This window comes from Ostrinia furnacalis, unplaced genomic scaffold (assembly GCF_004193835.3).
Source record: "Ostrinia furnacalis isolate ACB-3 unplaced genomic scaffold, ASM419383v2 OfSCF5186, whole genome shotgun sequence".
In the NCBI taxonomy this organism is placed as follows: domain Eukaryota; kingdom Metazoa; phylum Arthropoda; class Insecta; order Lepidoptera; family Crambidae; genus Ostrinia; species Ostrinia furnacalis.
In genome coordinates, this window is record NW_021135425.1 from 258831 (window position 1) to 278807 (window position 19977).

A 19977-nucleotide genomic window follows, 5' to 3' on the forward strand; every position below is an offset into this window, starting at 1 on the left:
TGAATGACTAAATAAAACCTAGTTTTGTTGATGGATTACATGTCTCATACTCTTTTTGCCCTACCAGCGCTTCGAGACCAACATTTGGCAAGTGCTGAGAAGAAGCGCAACAAACTCAGTAGCATTGTATTAGATTTGATAAGGCTTTCATCTGCATCATCATCATCATCAATAAGAGCCATACAATTTGTGCCGTTTGGGGTTGAAACTATGGCAAAGAGGTTCCTTTTATAAGGAACTGGCAAAGAGGCTCACCGAGATGACTGGTGATCAAAAGGCTGGCAGTTAATTTGGTCAAAAAATAAGTCTAGCCATATAACGTGGCAATGCTGCCAGCCTTTTGGGCACTATTCCTGACTGTGGCGCTGGGGGTGACATATTTTTTATTATTTTGTTAATATTTTGTAAATAACACAAGACTCATCGTGAAGGTCGTGGGAAGCACCTGGATGCCATCAGCGCAGGAACGGTCGTTGTCAAAAACCTTCAGCATTGGACATCCTGTAGTTGAAATGACTAGCTTTTGCCCGCTACTTCACCTGCGGAGCTTTTAGTGAAAAGTAGTCAAACTTCGAGTAATATTTTTCGAACCAGATTTCAGAGAATAAATTATTTGTTGAATGCATTATTTGAATTTATTCATGTTCTTTTCGCAAACATACCGTGCACTCTAAATATCCGGCTGGAGTATTTCATTTATAACTGGTAACCCTAACCCCACGGTTACCACAAAATAGGTCAGCCTCAACACTGAAGGAATTCCTAATTTAGCTGAAACACAAAATTGAATATATTATGACTAAAACAAGCTGTGGCGATACAACAAGCCTCGCCGCTGAGTTTTGCTGTTGACGCTACGGAACCGTGGCTATACAAACCACGGCCGGCCGGTTTTTGTTTAATACAGGTAAAATTTAGGCACGTAGCGGGGCGTACGTGGGGCGTTTGTAGGGCATAAGATCTCTGCAACTTATTTTGGCAATTCTTCGAGCTATGTCTGATTACTTTGGTTACGTTTGACTACAATTATCTCACCTTGTATAAAGTTTCGCATCAAACAGTTCAGGAAAAAATATTCCTTGCAAACCCAAATAATTTTAAACAATCACGTCTCCCCACTAAATGGTTACTAAATTAGGCACGTCAAAGTGATTCCTTCCAGCTCCCTCTGGGAATCGAACTTGGAACTTCTTGGGACGAAACATAAATTCAAACCTCCAGGGTTATTCCCGAATGCGGTTCCCGTATTTTCCGATTTATCCCCCTCTGAGTCTATGGATTCTCACCAATGTCATAACATTTCATTGAACGAGCTCCCCGCTGCCACCATGGAAGAACCATTAATTCGATGGTGGGCTTATTTCACATAGTGGTGGGTTGAAAAGTTGTATACATTTTTGAACTTATTTATGACTTTTTAGGCATGAAATCACAATCTAGTATTGGGTTTTCATTGACAGCATAAAAATGTATCCTTAAAATAACTTGAAACTTAAAATATTATTTTGATTTGAGTTTAAAAAAAAAATGGTTTCCGCAGAATAACAGCGTCAAGTTCTGGGTCTTATTAGCACACAGCATGATCCATGCTGAGCGGGTCCAATTTTGGTTCAAACAACTTGTACATTCTTACTTTTAATCTGTGTTGTTGATGTTAAGTTGGAACCAAATAAATGAATTTCTTTCTTAAAATGTGATTCGCCTTGGCCAAATCGATCATTTTCCTCTGGTAAATTAGAAGACCATACATGTAAATCCTTGTAGGAGGCCTTTGTCCAGCAGTGGACAATATTGGACATGTATTTGGCTGAAACGAACGAAATCAGAGATGATCCTTCTGACCAAATAAATGTAGAGACTAAATAAATGACTATAATCCGGGTGTTTTCAAGGCGAGAGTGAACAAGCACTTACAGGGCAGATATGTACCATCCTAGACTGCATCTCACTTAATACCAGGTGCGATTTCGGTCAAATACCTGCCTTGTCTAGCATAAAAAAAAACTTTATGAAGATGAAAAGTATTTTGGTCTTATATTCTCTTTCAGATGGCCGGTATATGCAATGACAGTTACATTAGTAAATACAGCCAGATAATTTAAAATTATCGTTTGGTGACAGTTCATTACAAGTTCAGGACGATTTTGAGGAGTTCAGTGTAAGTTTGAAGTTGGATGGATAACTTCGTCAAAGTTAAATCTTTCTCTCAAAGTTAAATGTTAATCTTGTCCGCGCCAAAAGTTTAAATGACCGTAAAAATTTAACTCGACATTTAACTGCGAATAGTTTGTAGTTGAAATATAAATTCTGTGGGAACTTTTTAGTCTTTATTTTGTATCTTCTAGGATACCAAACGTAGAAATAACGCTAGAAATGTGGCTTTTATTTTGCAATACTTTCTTAAGGGTTCTTTTCCAAGGCAATCCAGTTTGGGGTTAGTCACGCTCGTATTCACAAACGATGCTTGTTTAAGTGAAGCAGCAAATCGAACGCACAACGTTGAATAGACCTCTGTGATTGTTTCGTGTGTCCCTGTGCGTCCACGCGCACTGTGAGACCTCATAGTAATGTTTGTGAATACGGGCGTCAGTAATTCAAGATCCCGCAAAGCTGGGCTGTCGTGTGAACTAACATCTGTGTTTGAAAGGATTACAAATTCGAACGGCTCGGTTTTTTGCGGGACACTGCAAACTGGATGTTCATGTGAACGTGAATATTAAATCACGTATGCTACTAAACGGGACCCTGCAAAAAGCAGTTCCTGCAAAAAACGAGATTCAGCTCTAATAATGTTTATTTTGCAGTAGCAACAGATTTATTCTCGTAGTTTGGAATTGAAAGTGCATCGCATAATGGAATTTTGATGTCTTGCTTTTCGCAGTCGTAAAGTAAGGACAGCATATCAACCTTGATACGGGCGTCTTATCTCATTGTAAGAAAGGCTATTTTCTAACAAAATTGTACAGTTTGATGTGCGTCGACTGTATTGTCGAGACGAATTTTATGCTTGCATATTTTAGTAGTAAAATATTTGGTTTCTTAAAAATGAGGTTTATTGGTTCTCCATCCAGACTTTCATTGTAGAAGTTTGGCCATAATGTGGTTTTGAATAATGAAAATGCAATTTACTATGCATTTGGTGCAAAATTGCACCTTATGTACATTAGATATTTCGTTGTTTATTCAAGTTTTCCGTTACTTAAGAAAACTATGTATTGTTTGTGATTGGTGGCCATCAGGTCAAAGCCCAAGGCTGTCAACTTGAGGATGACAGATCCTTTGTCCAGCTGTGCACCAAAGTAGGCTCATCATCATCATCATCATTCAGCCATTAGACGTCTACTACTGACATAATGATAATGGTTTTGTTCCCCACTCGATGATGAAGCACATGATGTCGTGCCCTGAGTGCCCGAGCAACTGCACTCAGGAGGATTTAATTAATGCTGCTGACAACGCCATTCTTGTAGCGGAGTTTTGGGCTGACACCGTGTAGGTTTGTTGTCGACACGATAAGAAGAAGAAGATAATGATTTCCAAATTGACCGATTGGTAGCGGCATGCATCCAGCGTCTTCCTATGGGGTCGTCATCGTCAGTCCACCTTGTGTATGTAATATGTATAAAAAGTTTTGCTTTTTCAAGCGATATTTCTATGATTAAAAGTAGAATCACTATAGTGAATTTCCAAATGAACACAAAATTTAGTACAAATTGCGATGCGTTCTTCGAGAGCCACATTTTTTATCATTGCCAGATGTTTTGTAGCAGTTTTAATTAAAATGCCTACTGCCTGGGGTGATTCTTCCGTTCCCAATTCAGTAAAATGAGCAGGAATTCAGAAATTAGGATTATGTCGGGTAGGTACCTACTAGGATAGGATGGTTTAGATTAAATTCGTAGATGCTTGGTGCCTGTAGTAGTTTGCTGAGGGCTTAGTGTGAGTTTTTATTTCTGTCAAAGTTAACGTCCTCACTAGTTAGTGAGCGCGTTAAAAAAATATATGAAAAATTTTAGTTCTTGAAAGATTCCGCTAGGGGCGTTGTACAATCCGTCATACATTTAATGTAATTTTTTACGCGGTCACTAGTGAGTCGCTAGTGACTAGTAGTGACGACATTTAATAGTGCTTACATGCTCGCTAGCAACTGCGTAAAAATGACATTAAACTGTATGACATATTGTACAGCGCCCCTAGCGGCTACTTTGAAGAACTAAAATCTTTACAGATTTTTTTGATGCACTCGCTAGCGAGCACACCTAACGTTAACTCATGGTAAGCACACTGAAGGTGATTATGGGTTCGAATCCCAAGGGGAGCAAATTCTGCAACTACTCGAAGTTATGAATTGTTTGTATTTATGATGTACAGATGTCAGTTTGTTACAGTAAATCCTTGTAGAATGCGCGTCCTTCGACCAAAACACTTTATTAATTAACAAAATGATAACTATGATAAATGGTACATCCCTGATGGGGTCTACCAGATCCTAAGCCCCTATTAATTTTCATTCCTATAAAGTTTTACTTTCGCGAACAAAAGTAGCATATAAGTAAAAATTTCGCACTAATTATTAATCTTAAGTGCAATGGTATAAAAATAAAAGTTTACAGACAGATTAAAGACAGCACATTTATATTCTTGTATGAATATTATGCGTGGGCAGGCCTCCTACTAGGTGGACCTACAATCTGGTAAAGGTTGCGGGAAGAGCCTGGATGCGGGCAGCGCAGGACCGTGCATTGTGGAAAACCTTGGGGGAGGCCTTTGTCCAGCAGTGGACGTCATTTGGCTGAAACGAACGAACGAACGAACGATTAATATTATAAATGTAGGTACCTCGTTAAGCACATCAACACAAACACTGTGGCACTTAAACCATTGCCATAGGTGTTATTTTGCCACAAAATGCATAGTATTACGTGCTGTTATCAGTTATCTAGTGTCTATAGCTAAAATCCCTATCGCAAACCGCACTTGCATTCACACAACGTTTCACCCCAGGTCAGTTAGACAAATAACGTCATCAATAGTGACGTATAGCGCCCTGGAGAATCACCCACGCCATCCTCTATCCCTCTCACACTCACCCAATTTCTATACCTCTGTCTCTTTCAAACTTTGAACAATATTTGCGGGAAATTCTGTCATTTGATATAACCTTCTGGTATCGTTTTGGTGCCGTGAATTACGGCGTGGGTCTACAGTTCACAGAGTTTCTTATTCCCAAAGAAATAGGGTTGAAAATCCTTCATTTATTTCGGAAAAACATAAATGGTGTTGTGTACTAAGTGATTTATCGACGTGTTTTTACGGTTCCGTATTTTTTTATTGCCGATGTTTATTTTTTTGGTCTTTTTAAGAGTGCCGCGGTTTTTCGGAGGAAATGTGGCATATCCTTTTATAAATGAGGGAAGTTAATCAAATGAAGAGAATTTGGATGTGACATTATAGGTTTTAATCAACTTGAGCTTTTGGGTAGACATTTTGCGGTTCATCTTCTACCTATATCTATAAAAGCGAAAGGTCACTGACTGATTGACTGACTGACTCACTCACTAATCACGAAATCTCAGAAACTACAAGTACTAGGAATCTCAAATTTTGCATGGAGTTCCTTTTAGAAGAGAAGAACGTAGGTGCTCACTAAGATGCGGTTTTGAAAAATACAACCACTAAGGGTGGTAAAAAAAAGAGCTCAACGCGCACGAAGTCGCGGGCGGCCGCTAGTACTTGCATAATAAACGGTATAAGAACTTAATTCACTTCCTGAGAAACATTTCAAATAAATAATGTAAATAAGCGTACAACTATGACAAACAAACCAAGGTTAGATTGTTTTAAAAGTATTGATTAGTAGTATTAAAAGGTCAAAAGTTCAATTGCTGCAAAAATGTGACGAGCTATCGAAAGTAACAAATTAAATTTTTTTCCAAATGCTAAAAGGGTCTGGCATATTTTAACAAAATGTTTTAGCGTGTAAAACGAAATGCCAAAAACTTTGGACCTAAAACCTACAGGTTGTTAACTATGGGCTGTATACGGTTATTTACCATCGCTAAGCGTAGGCGAGTTGAGCTTAGTGAAAAATACTTTTCAATGGGGACACAGTACAAGTGGATACAGTAGCACACGCTGTTGAAAGTGATGATGGTCGTTTCGACTAAAACGGGACTACTCCCACCTCTCGTTCCCACCACTGCAACTCCTGTGTAGCCAGGATCTACAGCTTGACCGCCACAAAAACCCAACCAATGAAGGTCAAGTTTGTCCCGGGGGAAAGTTAAACTGTCATTGGACCCGCAACGAAATTAATCAGAAGAACATAGGAGGAGTTCGAAATTAAGGTTCGACTTCCCTCCATTACAAAGCGGATGACAGGTGACAAACAAAGGTTTAAAACCTTTAAGAAAAGATTATGCACTACGGACAATAATTTTGACTAAAAGACGTCCACTGCTGTACAAAGGCCTCCAAGGATTTCTACAATAACTGGTCTTCCCGCTATGGTAGTTGCATGATATTTGACGCTCGAAATTGCCTATCACCTAGGTGACTGTGAGTACCGCAATTAGTTGAAAGTTTGAGCTAAGTTGGTTGGCTTATTGAGCTTCTGTTTTAGACACCTATTCTTGTTTCTGATTTCGCTATCTGGCATAATTTATGTGTTTAAAAAACTGCTTATTTAAATGCAACGCGATTGAGATACGACAAACGTGGGACTCGAATCCCGCTCGCTGAACTATTGTGATGAATGCACTCGTAACACAAGCCTATTTAGCTAGCTCATAAAAAAATATTGGTACAGATCTTGCTAGTTTATTTTCGTCGATATTGCATAACATAATTAGTTACATAGGCAAGTAAAGTATCAAGTCCAAGATTTTTAGATGTACTGGTTCCTAACTACACTGTGGTTCGGCCTCGCAAAAAAATACATTTTCAATGGACGGCGTATGAATACCCCTTTTTCCCCGTTAATGGCCTATTTGACTTCCATTTTCGCTGTAATTTTTAATTAATCGTCCAGTTTGTTGGGGGAGGTGTAACAATAACGAGCATTTAATTTTTATTGCAGATAATGGATTAAAATAACGCCTTTTGGAATTAGCGAAGTATGAACATTTTAAAAATATATACATTCAAATTATATACTAAGGAGGCACTTATAATCATTATTTCAGAAATAGGACGTCCACTGCTGAACATAGGCCTCCCCCAATGATTTCCATGTGGACCGGTAGATAGCGTTCTAGGTTGGTAAGGTTCTGAAGTGGAGGCCGCGTAGCATAAGACGTCCACTCACAAGGTGGACCGACGACATCGTAAAGGTCATCAGCAGGAAGGCGCTGGACGCAGGCCTCTACCAACCGATCAGCTTATAATAACTTAACAACATTTTTCTATTCATCATCATTTCAGCCAAAGGACGTCCACTGTTGGACAAAGATGTCCCCCAACGATTTCCACAACGACTGCTCCTGCGATGCCCGCAGCCAGGCGCTTCCCGCGACATTTGCTAGAATCAGATCGTCGGTCCACCAAATGGATGGCCTGCCCACATTGCCTTGTCCGGCCCGTGGTTACCCGTGGACTTTTCTGCCCAAATAACCATCAGCTCTACGAGCTTTTGATTTATGTGGTAAATAAAACCAAACAGCAAATACCATCATAATTTAATCTTCATTGCAGAAGCACGACCCTTTTTAATTTATCACAGACAAATGGATGATTTATGATTTTAAACTTTCGCGTTCCATTTCAACTAAAGACCCGTGTCTTTCTATTTTAAATGAATTATTTGGCCATACTGTTAATATTGAGCAATATTATGCTAATTAGTAGTATTAAAACGCACAATATACAAAATATTCCCGCAATATTGCGCAATATTAACAAAAAGTATATGCAACGGCAAACTAATATTCCCTTTACGTGATGTGTGTACAAACATTTCGTCTGTCCGATCCGCAATTTCCTATTCTCTCTGCCTCTTGTAACAAGGTTCAATATAGCTTAATTTTTCACGTCATCATTCTGTCTGACCCAAATAACAGGCGTGTCAAAGGGTACAATAGAGCAATTCCGGGGGATTTTATATGTTGAATGAATTTTGTGGCGAATATAGTGCGGATACAGTAAGTTCGGTTTTTGCGAATACAGTAAGCTACGACGAACGATCATCATAGTAAAGACTTTCACCAGTAAATCCCAACTAATATTATAAATGCGAAAGTAACTCTGTCTGTCTGTCTGTCTGTCTGTCTGTCTGTCTGTTACGCTTTCCCGCTTAAACCTCGCAACCGATTTTGATGAAATTTGGCATAGAGATAGTTTGAGTCCCGGGAAAGAACATAGGATAGTTTTTATCCCGGTTTTTGAAACAGGGACGCGCGCGATAAAGTTTTTCTGTGACAGACAAAATTCCACGCGGGCGAAGCCGCGGGCGGAAAGCTAGTATAGTATAAATCACTTTCAATCAGTACATCAGATCTATCTCTTGTAAATCCAACTCGAGACCTCTGGGTCTGAAAAAAACCTCAGTTGTGAAGCATCCTCAAAATTTTTTCGTCACTACTATGAGTACCTACTTTTGGAAGTCAATTACTTCGAAATACAACAAAACCTTTCACGCATAGTCCACATACTCCACATACTCCACATAATGATAGAAAGAAAAGACAAAGACGAAAGAAAAAAAAACATTTACTGTTGTGTTTAGGAAAAAAGATATAAAGAGAAAAGAAACAAAAATGAAAGAAACATACAATGGTGTTTCTATGATCTGTTACTTTGTGATGTACCGTCCAGCAAAGTGAATGATATTTACACATAAAACAGAGCCCTTTGTACGAACTCCGTGTGCGTATTACTGATAACATGTATTTGAGGTTAAGCTGATAAGCTGTTTTACTAAGGCTGAGTTGTGCCACCTAACTTTGACCGTCACTATAACGATCACCGGTGTTTTTTTTATGAATTTTTGACGTTTGTTAATGTTAAAATACGATGGAGCAACCCAGCCTTAGGCCTTTTTAACATGTCCCGGTTGCCGGCTAACCGGCGCCGGGTACCCGGTGGTGAAGTGTATGGGCATGGTACGTAGCTTTCACATGTACCGGCGTAATTAGTCCGGCATGCCTTTTCACATGTCCCGGTTGCCGGCTAACCGGCGCCGGGTACCCGGTGGTGAAGTGTATGGGCATGGTACGTAGCTTTCACATGTACCGGCGTAATTAGTCCGGCATGCCTTTTCACATGTCCCGGTTGCCGGCTAACCGGCGCCGGGTACCCGGTGGTGAAGTGTATGGGCATGGTACGTAGCTTTCACATGTACCGGCGTAATTAGTCCGGCATGCCTTTTCACATGTCCCGGTTGCCGGCTAACCGGCGCCGGGTACCCGGTGGTGAAGTGTATGGGCATGGTACGTAGCTTTCACATGTACCGGCGTAATTAGTCCGGCATGCCTTTTCACATGTCCCGGTTGCCAGCTAACCGGCGCCGGGTACCCGGTGGTGAAGGTAAGATAGTACGAGTAAGCAAGCAAGTAAAGTGAAGAACTTCAAACTAGACCACTGACCTAGTATTCAATCAAAACCTAAGATTTGATGACATGAGTTTTCCTCACTTTAGAAGAAGCGTTTGTATGAAGACTAACGCCCGTATTCACAAACGATGCTTGCTTAAGCAGCGTTGAATAGAGCTCTGTGATTTTAGTTCGTGTGTCACCCTGTGCGTCCAAGCGCACTGTGAGACCTCATAGCATAGTAATGTTTGTGAATACGGGCGTAACTATCCATCGAGGTCTAGCGCAGTTAGGGTTGCCAGGCGTCCGGCTTTAGCCGGACATGTTTGGCTTTTTACGGTCTTGTCCGGCCAAATATTGTGTTGTCCGGCCTGTCCGGCTTTTGTTAGGCTTCTTATTTGGCCTGCTGCGCCAGGCGAAAGTCGAGCCACAGAATAATATGAAGCGGGCAACCGATGATACGATGACAGTACTCACTCGTGAGCTTTGACACTAATTGCCCCCCCCCCCCCCGTCACATGTCCGGCTTTTCGAGTAAAATGTCCGGCCAAATAAGGCACAGAATCCGGCTTTTGTGATTTTGGACCTGGCAACCCTAAGCGCAGTCAATATCTATATTTTACTCAGTGAGCCTGGCAAGCTAAAGGTCTTGGGTTCATCTCCAAATCGAAACAGTTTTTATACCAACTATTTAGAAACTACAGAATTGAAAAGAAAGAAAGAAACATCACTTAGTTAAGGACAAAGAAAAAAACACAAATGACACATTAATATTACAAGGAAATAAAAAGTGAACTGAGCAGTGCCACCCTGTCGCACAGCGATGCCCATCGCAATGGGACCCCACTCAGCGTGTGTGGCCCACGGTGAGGAAGGCCACGACACTGGTTTTCAGTGTGTGTGAATTAGCTGTACCTACTTTGTTTTATACAAATAGATTCCTCTATTCAAAGCCTATTCCAAACCTTGACAAACGTCACATTCAGCTCCTAAGTTCTTAGAATTTCTGGAAACCGCCAGAACTTGTCCAATCAACTAATAGATGGTAGCTATCTGATTTTACTGGCTGTAGTTAAACTAAGGTCTTCAAGTGTGACGTTTGCTTTTACGATGATTGGCACTGTGGTAAACAGAAGATAAAATTAGGCTGCCTACACATGAGGCGATTTGATGAAACGATGAGGTAACGACTATTCCCTCCTTATTACTATTTTACTCAGGATATTCTTAGTTCAAAGATAATCAAAGTGGAAGTAACTTTGACAAACGTCAAAAATCTGTTAAACACAATGCAAAAAGCTTATAAAATTCTTGCTTATAAAATTCTTGAGGTATACCAATTCTCTTATTTATTTTACATACCTACATAATTTGTACTAGAGCTAAAATTGCAACATTCCTCACTGTGACAATATTGTGTATGGAAATCGCATATAAGTATAAACTCGCATAAAAGTACTAAAGTCGCTTTGAAAGAGCTTAGTCAAATGATCTGAACCTAAAAAAGTCTGACCTGGCCCCCTCCTAGGCCTGAAGCTAGGTGTTACTTGCCGGGTACTCTCATGCTAAACACCTTTAATTTAATTTTACTATTGTCATACATAAAAATAGAATTCGCATTTGATGAGAATTTAATATAATCGCAAAAGCCAGTATTACAATAACACACAATATTCAGTTTTGTATAAAAAAAATATGATCATGCATAGGCAACAAATCTTGGTAAGGTTTCTCAAAATTAGACTTAGTACATTTTCTACAATTTAAGGAGTTCCACCAGGTTCTGGATGAATTGATAATGGAAATAGTGAACAAAGGTAGCAGTCGCGATTAGCTAATTTGCCTTTATTAATGACAATTGTTTAGTTTTCTTGCACACCCAACATTTAGTTTATTCAATTCTATTATAAATCTATAATCCTAAAATATTCTCTTGGAACTGTTTATTCAATTGCTACGTTTGGACACTCATTGTCTTTTTTTTAGTTAATATTTCTGTTTAAAAGTGTTTATTGTAATGACTTTTTGTGCCAAATAAATAGAAAAAAAAACATGAATTTTGTGGAAATATTAAGGTGAATTTAGCTTATTTACTTTTGATTTAGTCGCAATGAATTCAGGATAAAGAATAGCTTAGGTTTATTTATTGTATTAGCAATGTGAGTTTCAATTTGCCACTAGCTACAATTATTAACATTATCTATAACTATAGCATGCTAATAACTATTAGCATGTTTTTGGGCTTCAAAATGTATGATTAGGTAAGTAGGTATGTTATTTAAAAACTGGGTCAATCAGATCCCAACAAAATTGGTATAGTATGGTATGAATTAAGTATGTCCACTTTGTATATTAGGTACCTACATATTTTGATTAACAGCAAGCAATAGCTTAAATGTTTCTATGCAAAACAGATTTTACTTACGTGGATCAGCATCCTGAGTCGAATCAGTTGCATTATGCTCATTTTCATTGTCAGAGGTGTATGAAGCATTATCAATACCTTTTTTCTTGATAATTTGTTTTATTGTTACTGGTCCATGGAAATAGGTATTATGGCCAAATTGGATATTTTCAGAATTGTGGACCTGAACATTACTGACAATAGGCTCTGTACGATTCTGTATTAGACTCGTAGGTATGGTAGAAATAGTTTGTAAGACGTGTGCTTTTTGTTTTCTATCCACGGTCCTTTCGTCATCATCACTACACTCACTACCGCTGTTTTCAACGATTTGCAAGTCACCAAGATCACCTTTTACTTTAATTCCAAGACTATTCAATTTACTATCATTGTGCGATTCTTGTTTCAAAGCCATTTTTCTATTCAATTTCACATCTCTGTTCTCACATTTTATTGACGAAAACCAACACCATCGAACAATAATTATGTCATTGACATCATTATTTACTTAGATTCCTCGGAAGCCAACATTTTTTTTTTTTTTTTTCCCTATGATGGCATGCACGGCTTGTGCGTCAGCCACGACGAAGTAAGGTAAAGGTTGGGAAACGTATAGGAAAGTAAAAATGGAAAACGGAAAAAAAAAGTTGCAAAGGATCAGGAAAATAAAGGAGAGAACAAAATGATAAATAATCCGGAAACATAAAAATTAAATTACATAACAAATTAAATTTTAATGTTATTATTATTCATATATACAGATAGGGTATTATAAATATCAATATTATCATGCATGTTTAGGAGGCAGGCTATGGAAGTGGGAAAAGGTACTTTTAAAGATATAAGGGATTCGATGAAAGAGGATCGGTCATGTAATGGACAAATGAAAAACAGATGATTTAAATCACCTGTGCCAGTACCACACTCACACAAATCAGAATTAACAATTTTAAGTCTAAAAAGATGCGTAGGTATACAAGCATGGCCAATTCTCATACGGATAATATTAGAGGTAGAAACCTTTCCCAGTTTCATTTTAAAAAACCATGGTTTTATAGGAATGGTAGGTTGAATGAACTTATACCATTTTCCTTTGGTTGCACTACTGTGCGCCCAATCCAATTCCCATGATTCACGCAAGTAGGACTTAGGGAGGGACAAAAGGTCATGGCAATAATTTTTATAACTGATCATATCACCATTCACAACAGCTTCATTTGCAAATTTATCTGCTTTTTCGTTACCAAAAATATGGCTATGACTCGGAATCCAGGCGAAGACAATTTTGAACCCCAAAGTAGAACATTTATGAAGCAATTCCCTGCATTGGATTACGATTGGATATTGACTATTGCATTTAAATGGAAATCTTTCTAAGGCTTGTAAAGCGCTCTTAGAATCTACGAAAATTACTGTTTTTTTCAGTTTCATAATTTGGACATATTCTATGGCTTTATAAATTCCACAGCACTCCCCGGTAAAAACTGATGTTTCAGGAGGTAATCTGACCTTTTCATGAATACCATACTGATGATGGAAAAGCCCTACTCCGACCACACCATCGTTGGAGTGTTTTATTTATTTGTTTAACTTCTGATTTGGTTAGTGAATTGGCTATTTCGAAGAATTTACAAGGAGATTTAAATCAGAAGATAGCAATACTACAGTTCACACTAAAAAGAGAGGTAGGGCCGCAGAGAGCGAGATAGATATAAGTAGGTATTTGACTCAAGTTTTTGTTCCAACTCTGCCCTCCATTTTTATCTTTAGCTTCATGGCTTCATACAATTTTTGACACATGCTGCATCTATCCATATCTGTGGGTCTAGACAAAGTGCACTTTTTGATCGAATCGAAAATCGAATCCGTCAAAACTCCATACAAAAAAAAAGGCTTTTCGACTGGTTTGCGATTAAAATGTGCACTTTGTCTAAAAACCCACTGTGCTCCCTCCGATAGTTGTCTGTGGTTGTTGTCATACTTGTCATCTCATCTGTGCCTCTGTCTGTGGTTGTCTTGTCTGTCAGCTGTTGTTGACATTTTTTTACAATAGTGATTGTTGTTCATCACAAGCAAAAAATCTAATTTAATCTTACCAAACCTAACTGGTCTTATTTTTTAAGTAGATAATTATATACAGTATGGAAATGCTTTTGTTGTGATAGTTTATTGTAACGAATCATTCAGTGAAAAGAATAAAATAAATTGTTCGTAACTTCAGTATTCAGTACCTACAATGTTTACAATTCATGAAGGCGAAATTGTTGTTAAAGAAAAATATGGTTCAAGTCCTAACGTTAGGTATTATGTTAAACCTCCAGGTAAGACACTTTCATGTTTCACAGGAAATATCGGTATGCTGAAACATTAGTTTTTTTGTGTCAGCTTATCTTTTATGTATATACGTGGCGATTCAGAGTAGGCGCACACCGTTGATTTTTAGTTGGCCGATGCCAACTTTTGTGCCCGATTTTAAATTGTATGAAGAATCGGCCAAATCGAATCGGCGTAGTGTGCGCACTCCCATACATGCCCATACTGATCAACTGCCCGACTAAACTATCGGCCGACGAAAAATCAACGATGTGCGCACATCTACATCTACTCTTAAAGTATCAGTAATGTTAGTTTACTTTAATTTAAAAAAAAAAATATTATTTCAGAACAAAGTAACATAGTTGTATTAGATGAACAGAAGTTAAGCGATGTTGCTGGCTGGTTCACCAAAATTTTTTTACCACAAGGTTACCCGGATAGTGTGAGCAAAGATTATATAGCTTACCAGGTTTGGGATACTGCACAAGCTTTTTGCAGTACTATAACAGGTAAGACTCGCTTTACTTTGAACCTGAAATTCTACTTCATGTTTTACTGAAGTCAATGTAAACTTTTCAGGCACTTTGGCCACACAGGAAGTATTACGGGGTGTGGGAGTGGGAGACACGGCTGCGACTCCCCTGGCTGCCACTGTCACTTGGGTTATTAAAGATGGGTGTGGTCATCTTGGTAAAATATTCTTTGCTTTCAGTCATGGGTATGTCATTTACCTTTTAATGCACTCCTGCTCCAGGGCAGTGTTCCGCAAAGTTGTTCAAGGTACATCTAGGAAAACAATTTAGTAGAATCTCGATTATCCGGATAAATTAAAACCAGGGGTGTTCCGGATCGAAAATCCAGATAATCGATTTCAAAGTAAAATCAAACAATATTTAATAGAAAGGCTTTTCAATACATCATTTAGAATAAAAATCTAAATTTTAGACCATTGGATGAATCCATTTCTTTTAACAATGAACTAAGATGAAGTCCATACCGTGTTATGGTGGCGGCGCCTTCCGTTTTTATGGGTCCAGACCCTAAATCGGTAATTAGAGACTGTGAAGAAAGAGTCCGTATAATCGGATATTCGGATAATCGAGATTCTACTGTACACCATGAAAAATCAATTTCAAGTAATTACTTTTATTAGTCTTACCTTTACTTACTTACTAAAAATAAGTTTATAAGATAGTCTTATTTTTCCGAGGCATACCATCTAATGATGACCACGGTGCACCAGTGTGCAGCTGTACACCATTTGCGGAACACTGCTCTAGGAAATTACGAAAAATATAAATTGACATAAATGTATTATCGGCTTTGTAAATAATTTTAAAATTTCAAACTTACCTGCCTATTTATTGTTTTAGTACCTACTTGGATGCCTACAGTAAGAAATGGAGGTTATATGCTGATACTCTCAATGATGCTGCAATGTGTATTGAAATTGCTCTACCATTATTTAAAAACTATACAACATTCGCATTATGTGTGAGCACAGTAATGAAGGCGATTGTGGGAGTGGCAGGTAAAACTAATTTCTAAATATTATTATGTAACATTTAACATAATTATATGAAATCTTTGTACTGTAAACTGTAATGTGCATTTCCACTCAAAATCTAAGAGATTCAATTACAAAAACCATTACAAAAAGACTATTTTGTTTTTCTCAGGAGGAGCCACCAGAGCTGCCATGACCCAGCATCATGCTATAAGAGGCAATATGGCTGATGTATCTGCTAAAGACTCTGCTCAAGAAACTGCAGTAAACCTGGTAGCATCTTTTGCAGCATTGCTGATCATAACCGTTTTTGGGTATGTATTGTATCTAATAAGTCATAAATAGACAGTCACATTTCTTTTACAATTACGTACAGACTGATTGCCATAAAGACAAGAAGCTTAAAGCATCTCAACTTGATACCCTCATGTGAGACTCCTGATGGTGACATGTTGGTATGTTACGATAATACGATACAAGAATGCAACATTACAACAACATTACAACAGAAATTCGTGTTCATCTCAAAACATGTCCGATTATGAATCTTACCCTTTTAAATAAAATCAATATAGTCTAGCACTGTCAAAAGGCATCAAAATTAATAAATGGCAGCTCTGAAGTCATTTTTCACTAGTAAAAAGATATGAATCTGGTTTTTGCAGTCAAAGGTGGTTTTGACTGATTATGAGTTTTGACTGCAACATATATTTCTTTGGCACGCTCTGTAGCCTGAACGGCTTGATTGAAACAGAAAAGATAGAAGCAAAACTATGTTTTCACAAATGTAGTCAGAGGCATCAATGACTAGTTATGTTGTTTTGTTAGTGATATGTATTTAATATTTCCGAGTCGGAGGCTCCGACTGCATTTTGTGAACACTAAGTTGTCTTGTTTCTATTACTATAATTTCTTAAAAATTTATAAATTTTTCCTCTAAATTAATAAAAGGTAATTAATTTATCCTAATTGTGTAATTTCAAAGTAAGTTTTTTTAGGAACTCTCTTGCAATATTTCTATTAATGATGGTACTACACATAATTTTCAACTACTTTGCTGTACGTGCTGTGTGTTTAAGAACACTAAATGAGCCAAGATTTCTACAAGTAGTTGATACTTATCTGAGGCAAGAAGTTTTACCTACACCATGTGAAATCAATCGTAAAGAGCCCATCATATTTTATCATTTGGGACCAAATTTACTAGGTATCAAATTCTTATGATTTTTTAATACTCGTAGTACTTACTTACCATACATGCTATACTTACCAGATATGCACATCATTACCTTCACAGATTTAAAGCTTTGTGGTTTTCAAATACGGGTGGGATGTTCTATAAAGAAATTCATTAGTCAGCGACCCAAAGCTTCGTACATGATGAGTATCAAGGAAGTTTATAGCGAACGAATGTATGTACTGGTCCCGTGTATCAACAAAAGAAAAATGTATGTACTTATCAAGGATGATGCTACAACTGATGACATTTTATGTGCATACTTCCATGCTGTTTTACTATCTATTATCGTCTGTGCTATAAACGATTTCCCGTTGGTGAGTTAATTTTTATTTATTATTAATAAAAGAGTGTCTGAGTTTCTTTCGCTGCGTCTTTTCAGCATTTGTTGTCCCGAAGCAGTTGGTAGGGTTAAAGAAATACTGCAAAATAAACTAATTTTAATTTGTTTAAAAAGTACTAAATACCTACGTGTTATTTAAGGTGTTATTCTTTTAAAATGCGCTCGTAACGGCAAGGCTTCCGCGATATTAATTAAGATTTATTTAAATTTGCAGTCAATGTACCACAGTAATGGCGACTCACGTCCGTTTGCCCAAGTGTGCCAAACCTTGCAATCTGCGGAATGGAGCCGGGAGCCAACAGAGACTCCGGATACATTGAGTGGTTTTCTCTACGAGCCAACTCACGAGCTTATAGGATATGTGGATAAAATTGTACAAACGGAATGGCGCAGAGTCCGAGCTGGCTTAATAACTACTGGTATTTTTTTTTTTAATTTTAGGGGTAAACTATTTATAATTTGTAAAAATCTAGTTGCCTAAGGTGGGAATCGAACCTACGACCCTTCGCTTGTCAGGCGACTAAGATATTAGTGACATCATAAATATGGAATAGGCGAATAGCAGGTACCCAAAACATAATTAGTTAAGAATTGAAATGTAACTCTAAAGTCATATAAGTACTTAAGAGTTTACGCGTGCATTTGAGTTTACGAGTGCAATGAGTTCAACCGGTCTTAGAGCTCTTTCAAATTAGGCGTTTTGAGCAGGATGTCAGTCGTGCGGTAATTGATTGTCATTTTTATTCCAACGCAATTGTAATACAGTGTACGGTCCTGCAAACGGACAACAAACGTCGTCTCAAAACGTCTAATTTGAAAGAGCTCTTACTTTATCCTTTAGACTAGGCGCAGACCATCGATTTTTAGTTGGCCGATAGTTGTGCCCGATTTTAATTTGTATGAAGAATCGGCCAAATCAAATCGGCGTAATGTGCGCACATGCCCATACTGATCAACTGCCCGACTAAACTATCGGCCGACGAAAAATCGATGGTCTGCGCATAGGCTTACTGATTAAAAAAAGCACAGGATAAAATTAATTAGTAGTACTTAGTTACAATACATAATTATAGTCATAATGTAGGTTGAATTTGCGATTGCACTACCTAAAATTATATCTATTAAGGAAGCATATCAAACAAAATCATGTCAAAGCTTGACTGAAACCTAAACTATTTATGTGATACCTGATACCGCTTATGTACCTGGAATTACGCAAATAAAGAAATTTGATTTGATTTGATATTTAGTTTTATCTCACCAGGTTGGGATCTAAGTAAACATCTTATAATGGTGGATGAGTGGAGAGTGTGCAGCAAGAAAATAGTGACTGAATCGATACCAATGGAGAAACCAGCTGTGGGTTCACTTATGGAATTCGCTAAAATCATACCATTTGGCGATGTGCTCAATGATTTTGATACCTGTGAGAAAGAAGACAAAGATGCATTTACTATAGAACCAGAGACATCTATGTTGAAGCTAGTTCAAGCATCGAAGTTGTCGGTGAAACCAAAGCTGGAGACTGTGGACGACGAAGATGCGGAAGGTAATGTTACCACTTCTGCAACCAATACACAAACCAGCAGCGCTCATCTCAAAGAAGACTGACTAAGTTTAATAAAAAATGACACAAAGTATACAAGATGAATTTTACAAGTGTGCATGCATGAATTATGAAATTAACGAAATATACTTACCTACTAAGTCGTTGATGGTTTGTTTTTCAAAAAATGATTCGTAAGCAAACCCGGTGATGCTTTATTTTTTTAAGTTTTATAAAACTTATGTTCTTTTCATATTTCAGTCCAATTTGATCATCCATGCACACTAAAAATTTGCCTGTACTTTTTTTTGTAAGAGCTCATAAAAATATTTTAATTAAGAAAATTACTTTTCTTAGAAAGTAGCGTTAGTCGTCACTAGTAAAGCTAGTTGTTTAATAAATGAATGTGTTATTGAAATGATTAATTATGTAAGTAACTTGGTTGTAATTTAGCAATAATCGTATTCTAAGTAAAGTGAGTCATGTGGTGTTTCTTGCGGGCGGATATAGCTCGCCTTACTATATCCCGCTATCCCTCCCTGTTGGTGGTGAACTCGGTGCACTCGTGCAGGAGGCCGCAACAGCAGTTGCAGCAGCGAACGTCTATGTGACTTCATGCCCTCCACCTTGCCCTGCACCATAAGGGGTACACGTTATCACGTCCCGGGGTGTATCCGAAGAAATTGGGAATACGAGCTTGCTCTAATTTAAATTAATAACGTACATAATATTAATGGCGTTGTTAAGAAAAACAGAAATTACTACTTAAAAGTACAATCATTTATCTTGCCTCAGTGCAATGTCCAAATCAACATTATTTTATCGTAATTCACTGAATACGAGTAAATCGAAAACTAATACATTCCATTTTAATGCCGCTAAGTTAAGCTGTGGTAGTACAAATTTAATTATTGATATTATAAAATATGAACCCTAATAAACGAATATTAAGACAACGAAGTAAACTTTTTATTAGTAAGTAAAAGTAAATTCGGGTGTTTTCACTTATTGTACAACAGTTTTTAGACCAGCAACGACCTGATTTATGTTGCACTAAGTAGGTACATGTAGAAATACATTATCTAGCCAGATTATAA

General features: G+C 37.7%; 2 protein-coding genes across 3 annotated transcripts in view; one reads left to right on the top strand and one right to left on the bottom strand.

Moving 5' to 3' along the window:
• Positions 1 to 12465, bottom strand: part of LOC114360832 (peptidoglycan-recognition protein SA) — a 38935-nt gene extending 26470 nt beyond the window's left edge. For both annotated transcript variants that reach the window (XM_028315654.1, XM_028315653.1), the window contains exon 1: positions 11953 to 12465. In XM_028315654.1, the coding sequence (XP_028171455.1) occupies positions 11953 to 12346 (394 nt within the window). In that variant the 5' untranslated portion in view covers positions 12347 to 12465. The remainder of the gene's footprint in view (positions 1 to 11952) is intronic.
• Positions 12466 to 13934: 1469 nt separating this feature from the next.
• Positions 13935 to 19710, top strand: LOC114360834 (RUS1 family protein C16orf58 homolog). Its single transcript, XM_028315656.1, has 9 exons — positions 13935 to 14252; positions 14595 to 14756; positions 14827 to 14965; positions 15621 to 15778; positions 15927 to 16068; positions 16753 to 16961; positions 17052 to 17308; positions 17549 to 17753; positions 18599 to 19710. The coding sequence occupies exons 1-9, from the start codon at positions 14168 to 14170 to the stop codon at positions 18943 to 18945; spliced, it is 1704 nt and encodes a 567-aa protein (XP_028171457.1). The 5' UTR covers positions 13935 to 14167; the 3' UTR covers positions 18946 to 19710.
• Positions 19711 to 19977: the final 267 nt, after the last annotated feature.

Coding starts and splice junctions, on each gene's coding strand:
- LOC114360834 (XM_028315656.1), top strand. CDS start 14,168: ATGTTTACAATTCATGAAGGCGAAATTGTTGTTAAAGAAAAATATGGT. Junction 14,966..15,620: donor TTCTTTGCTTTCAGTCATGG/GTATGTCATTTA, acceptor TTATTGTTTTAG/TACCTACTTGGATGCCTACA. Junction 16,962..17,051: donor TTTGGGACCAAATTTACTAG/GTATCAAATTCT, acceptor TTACCTTCACAG/ATTTAAAGCTTTGTGGTTTT.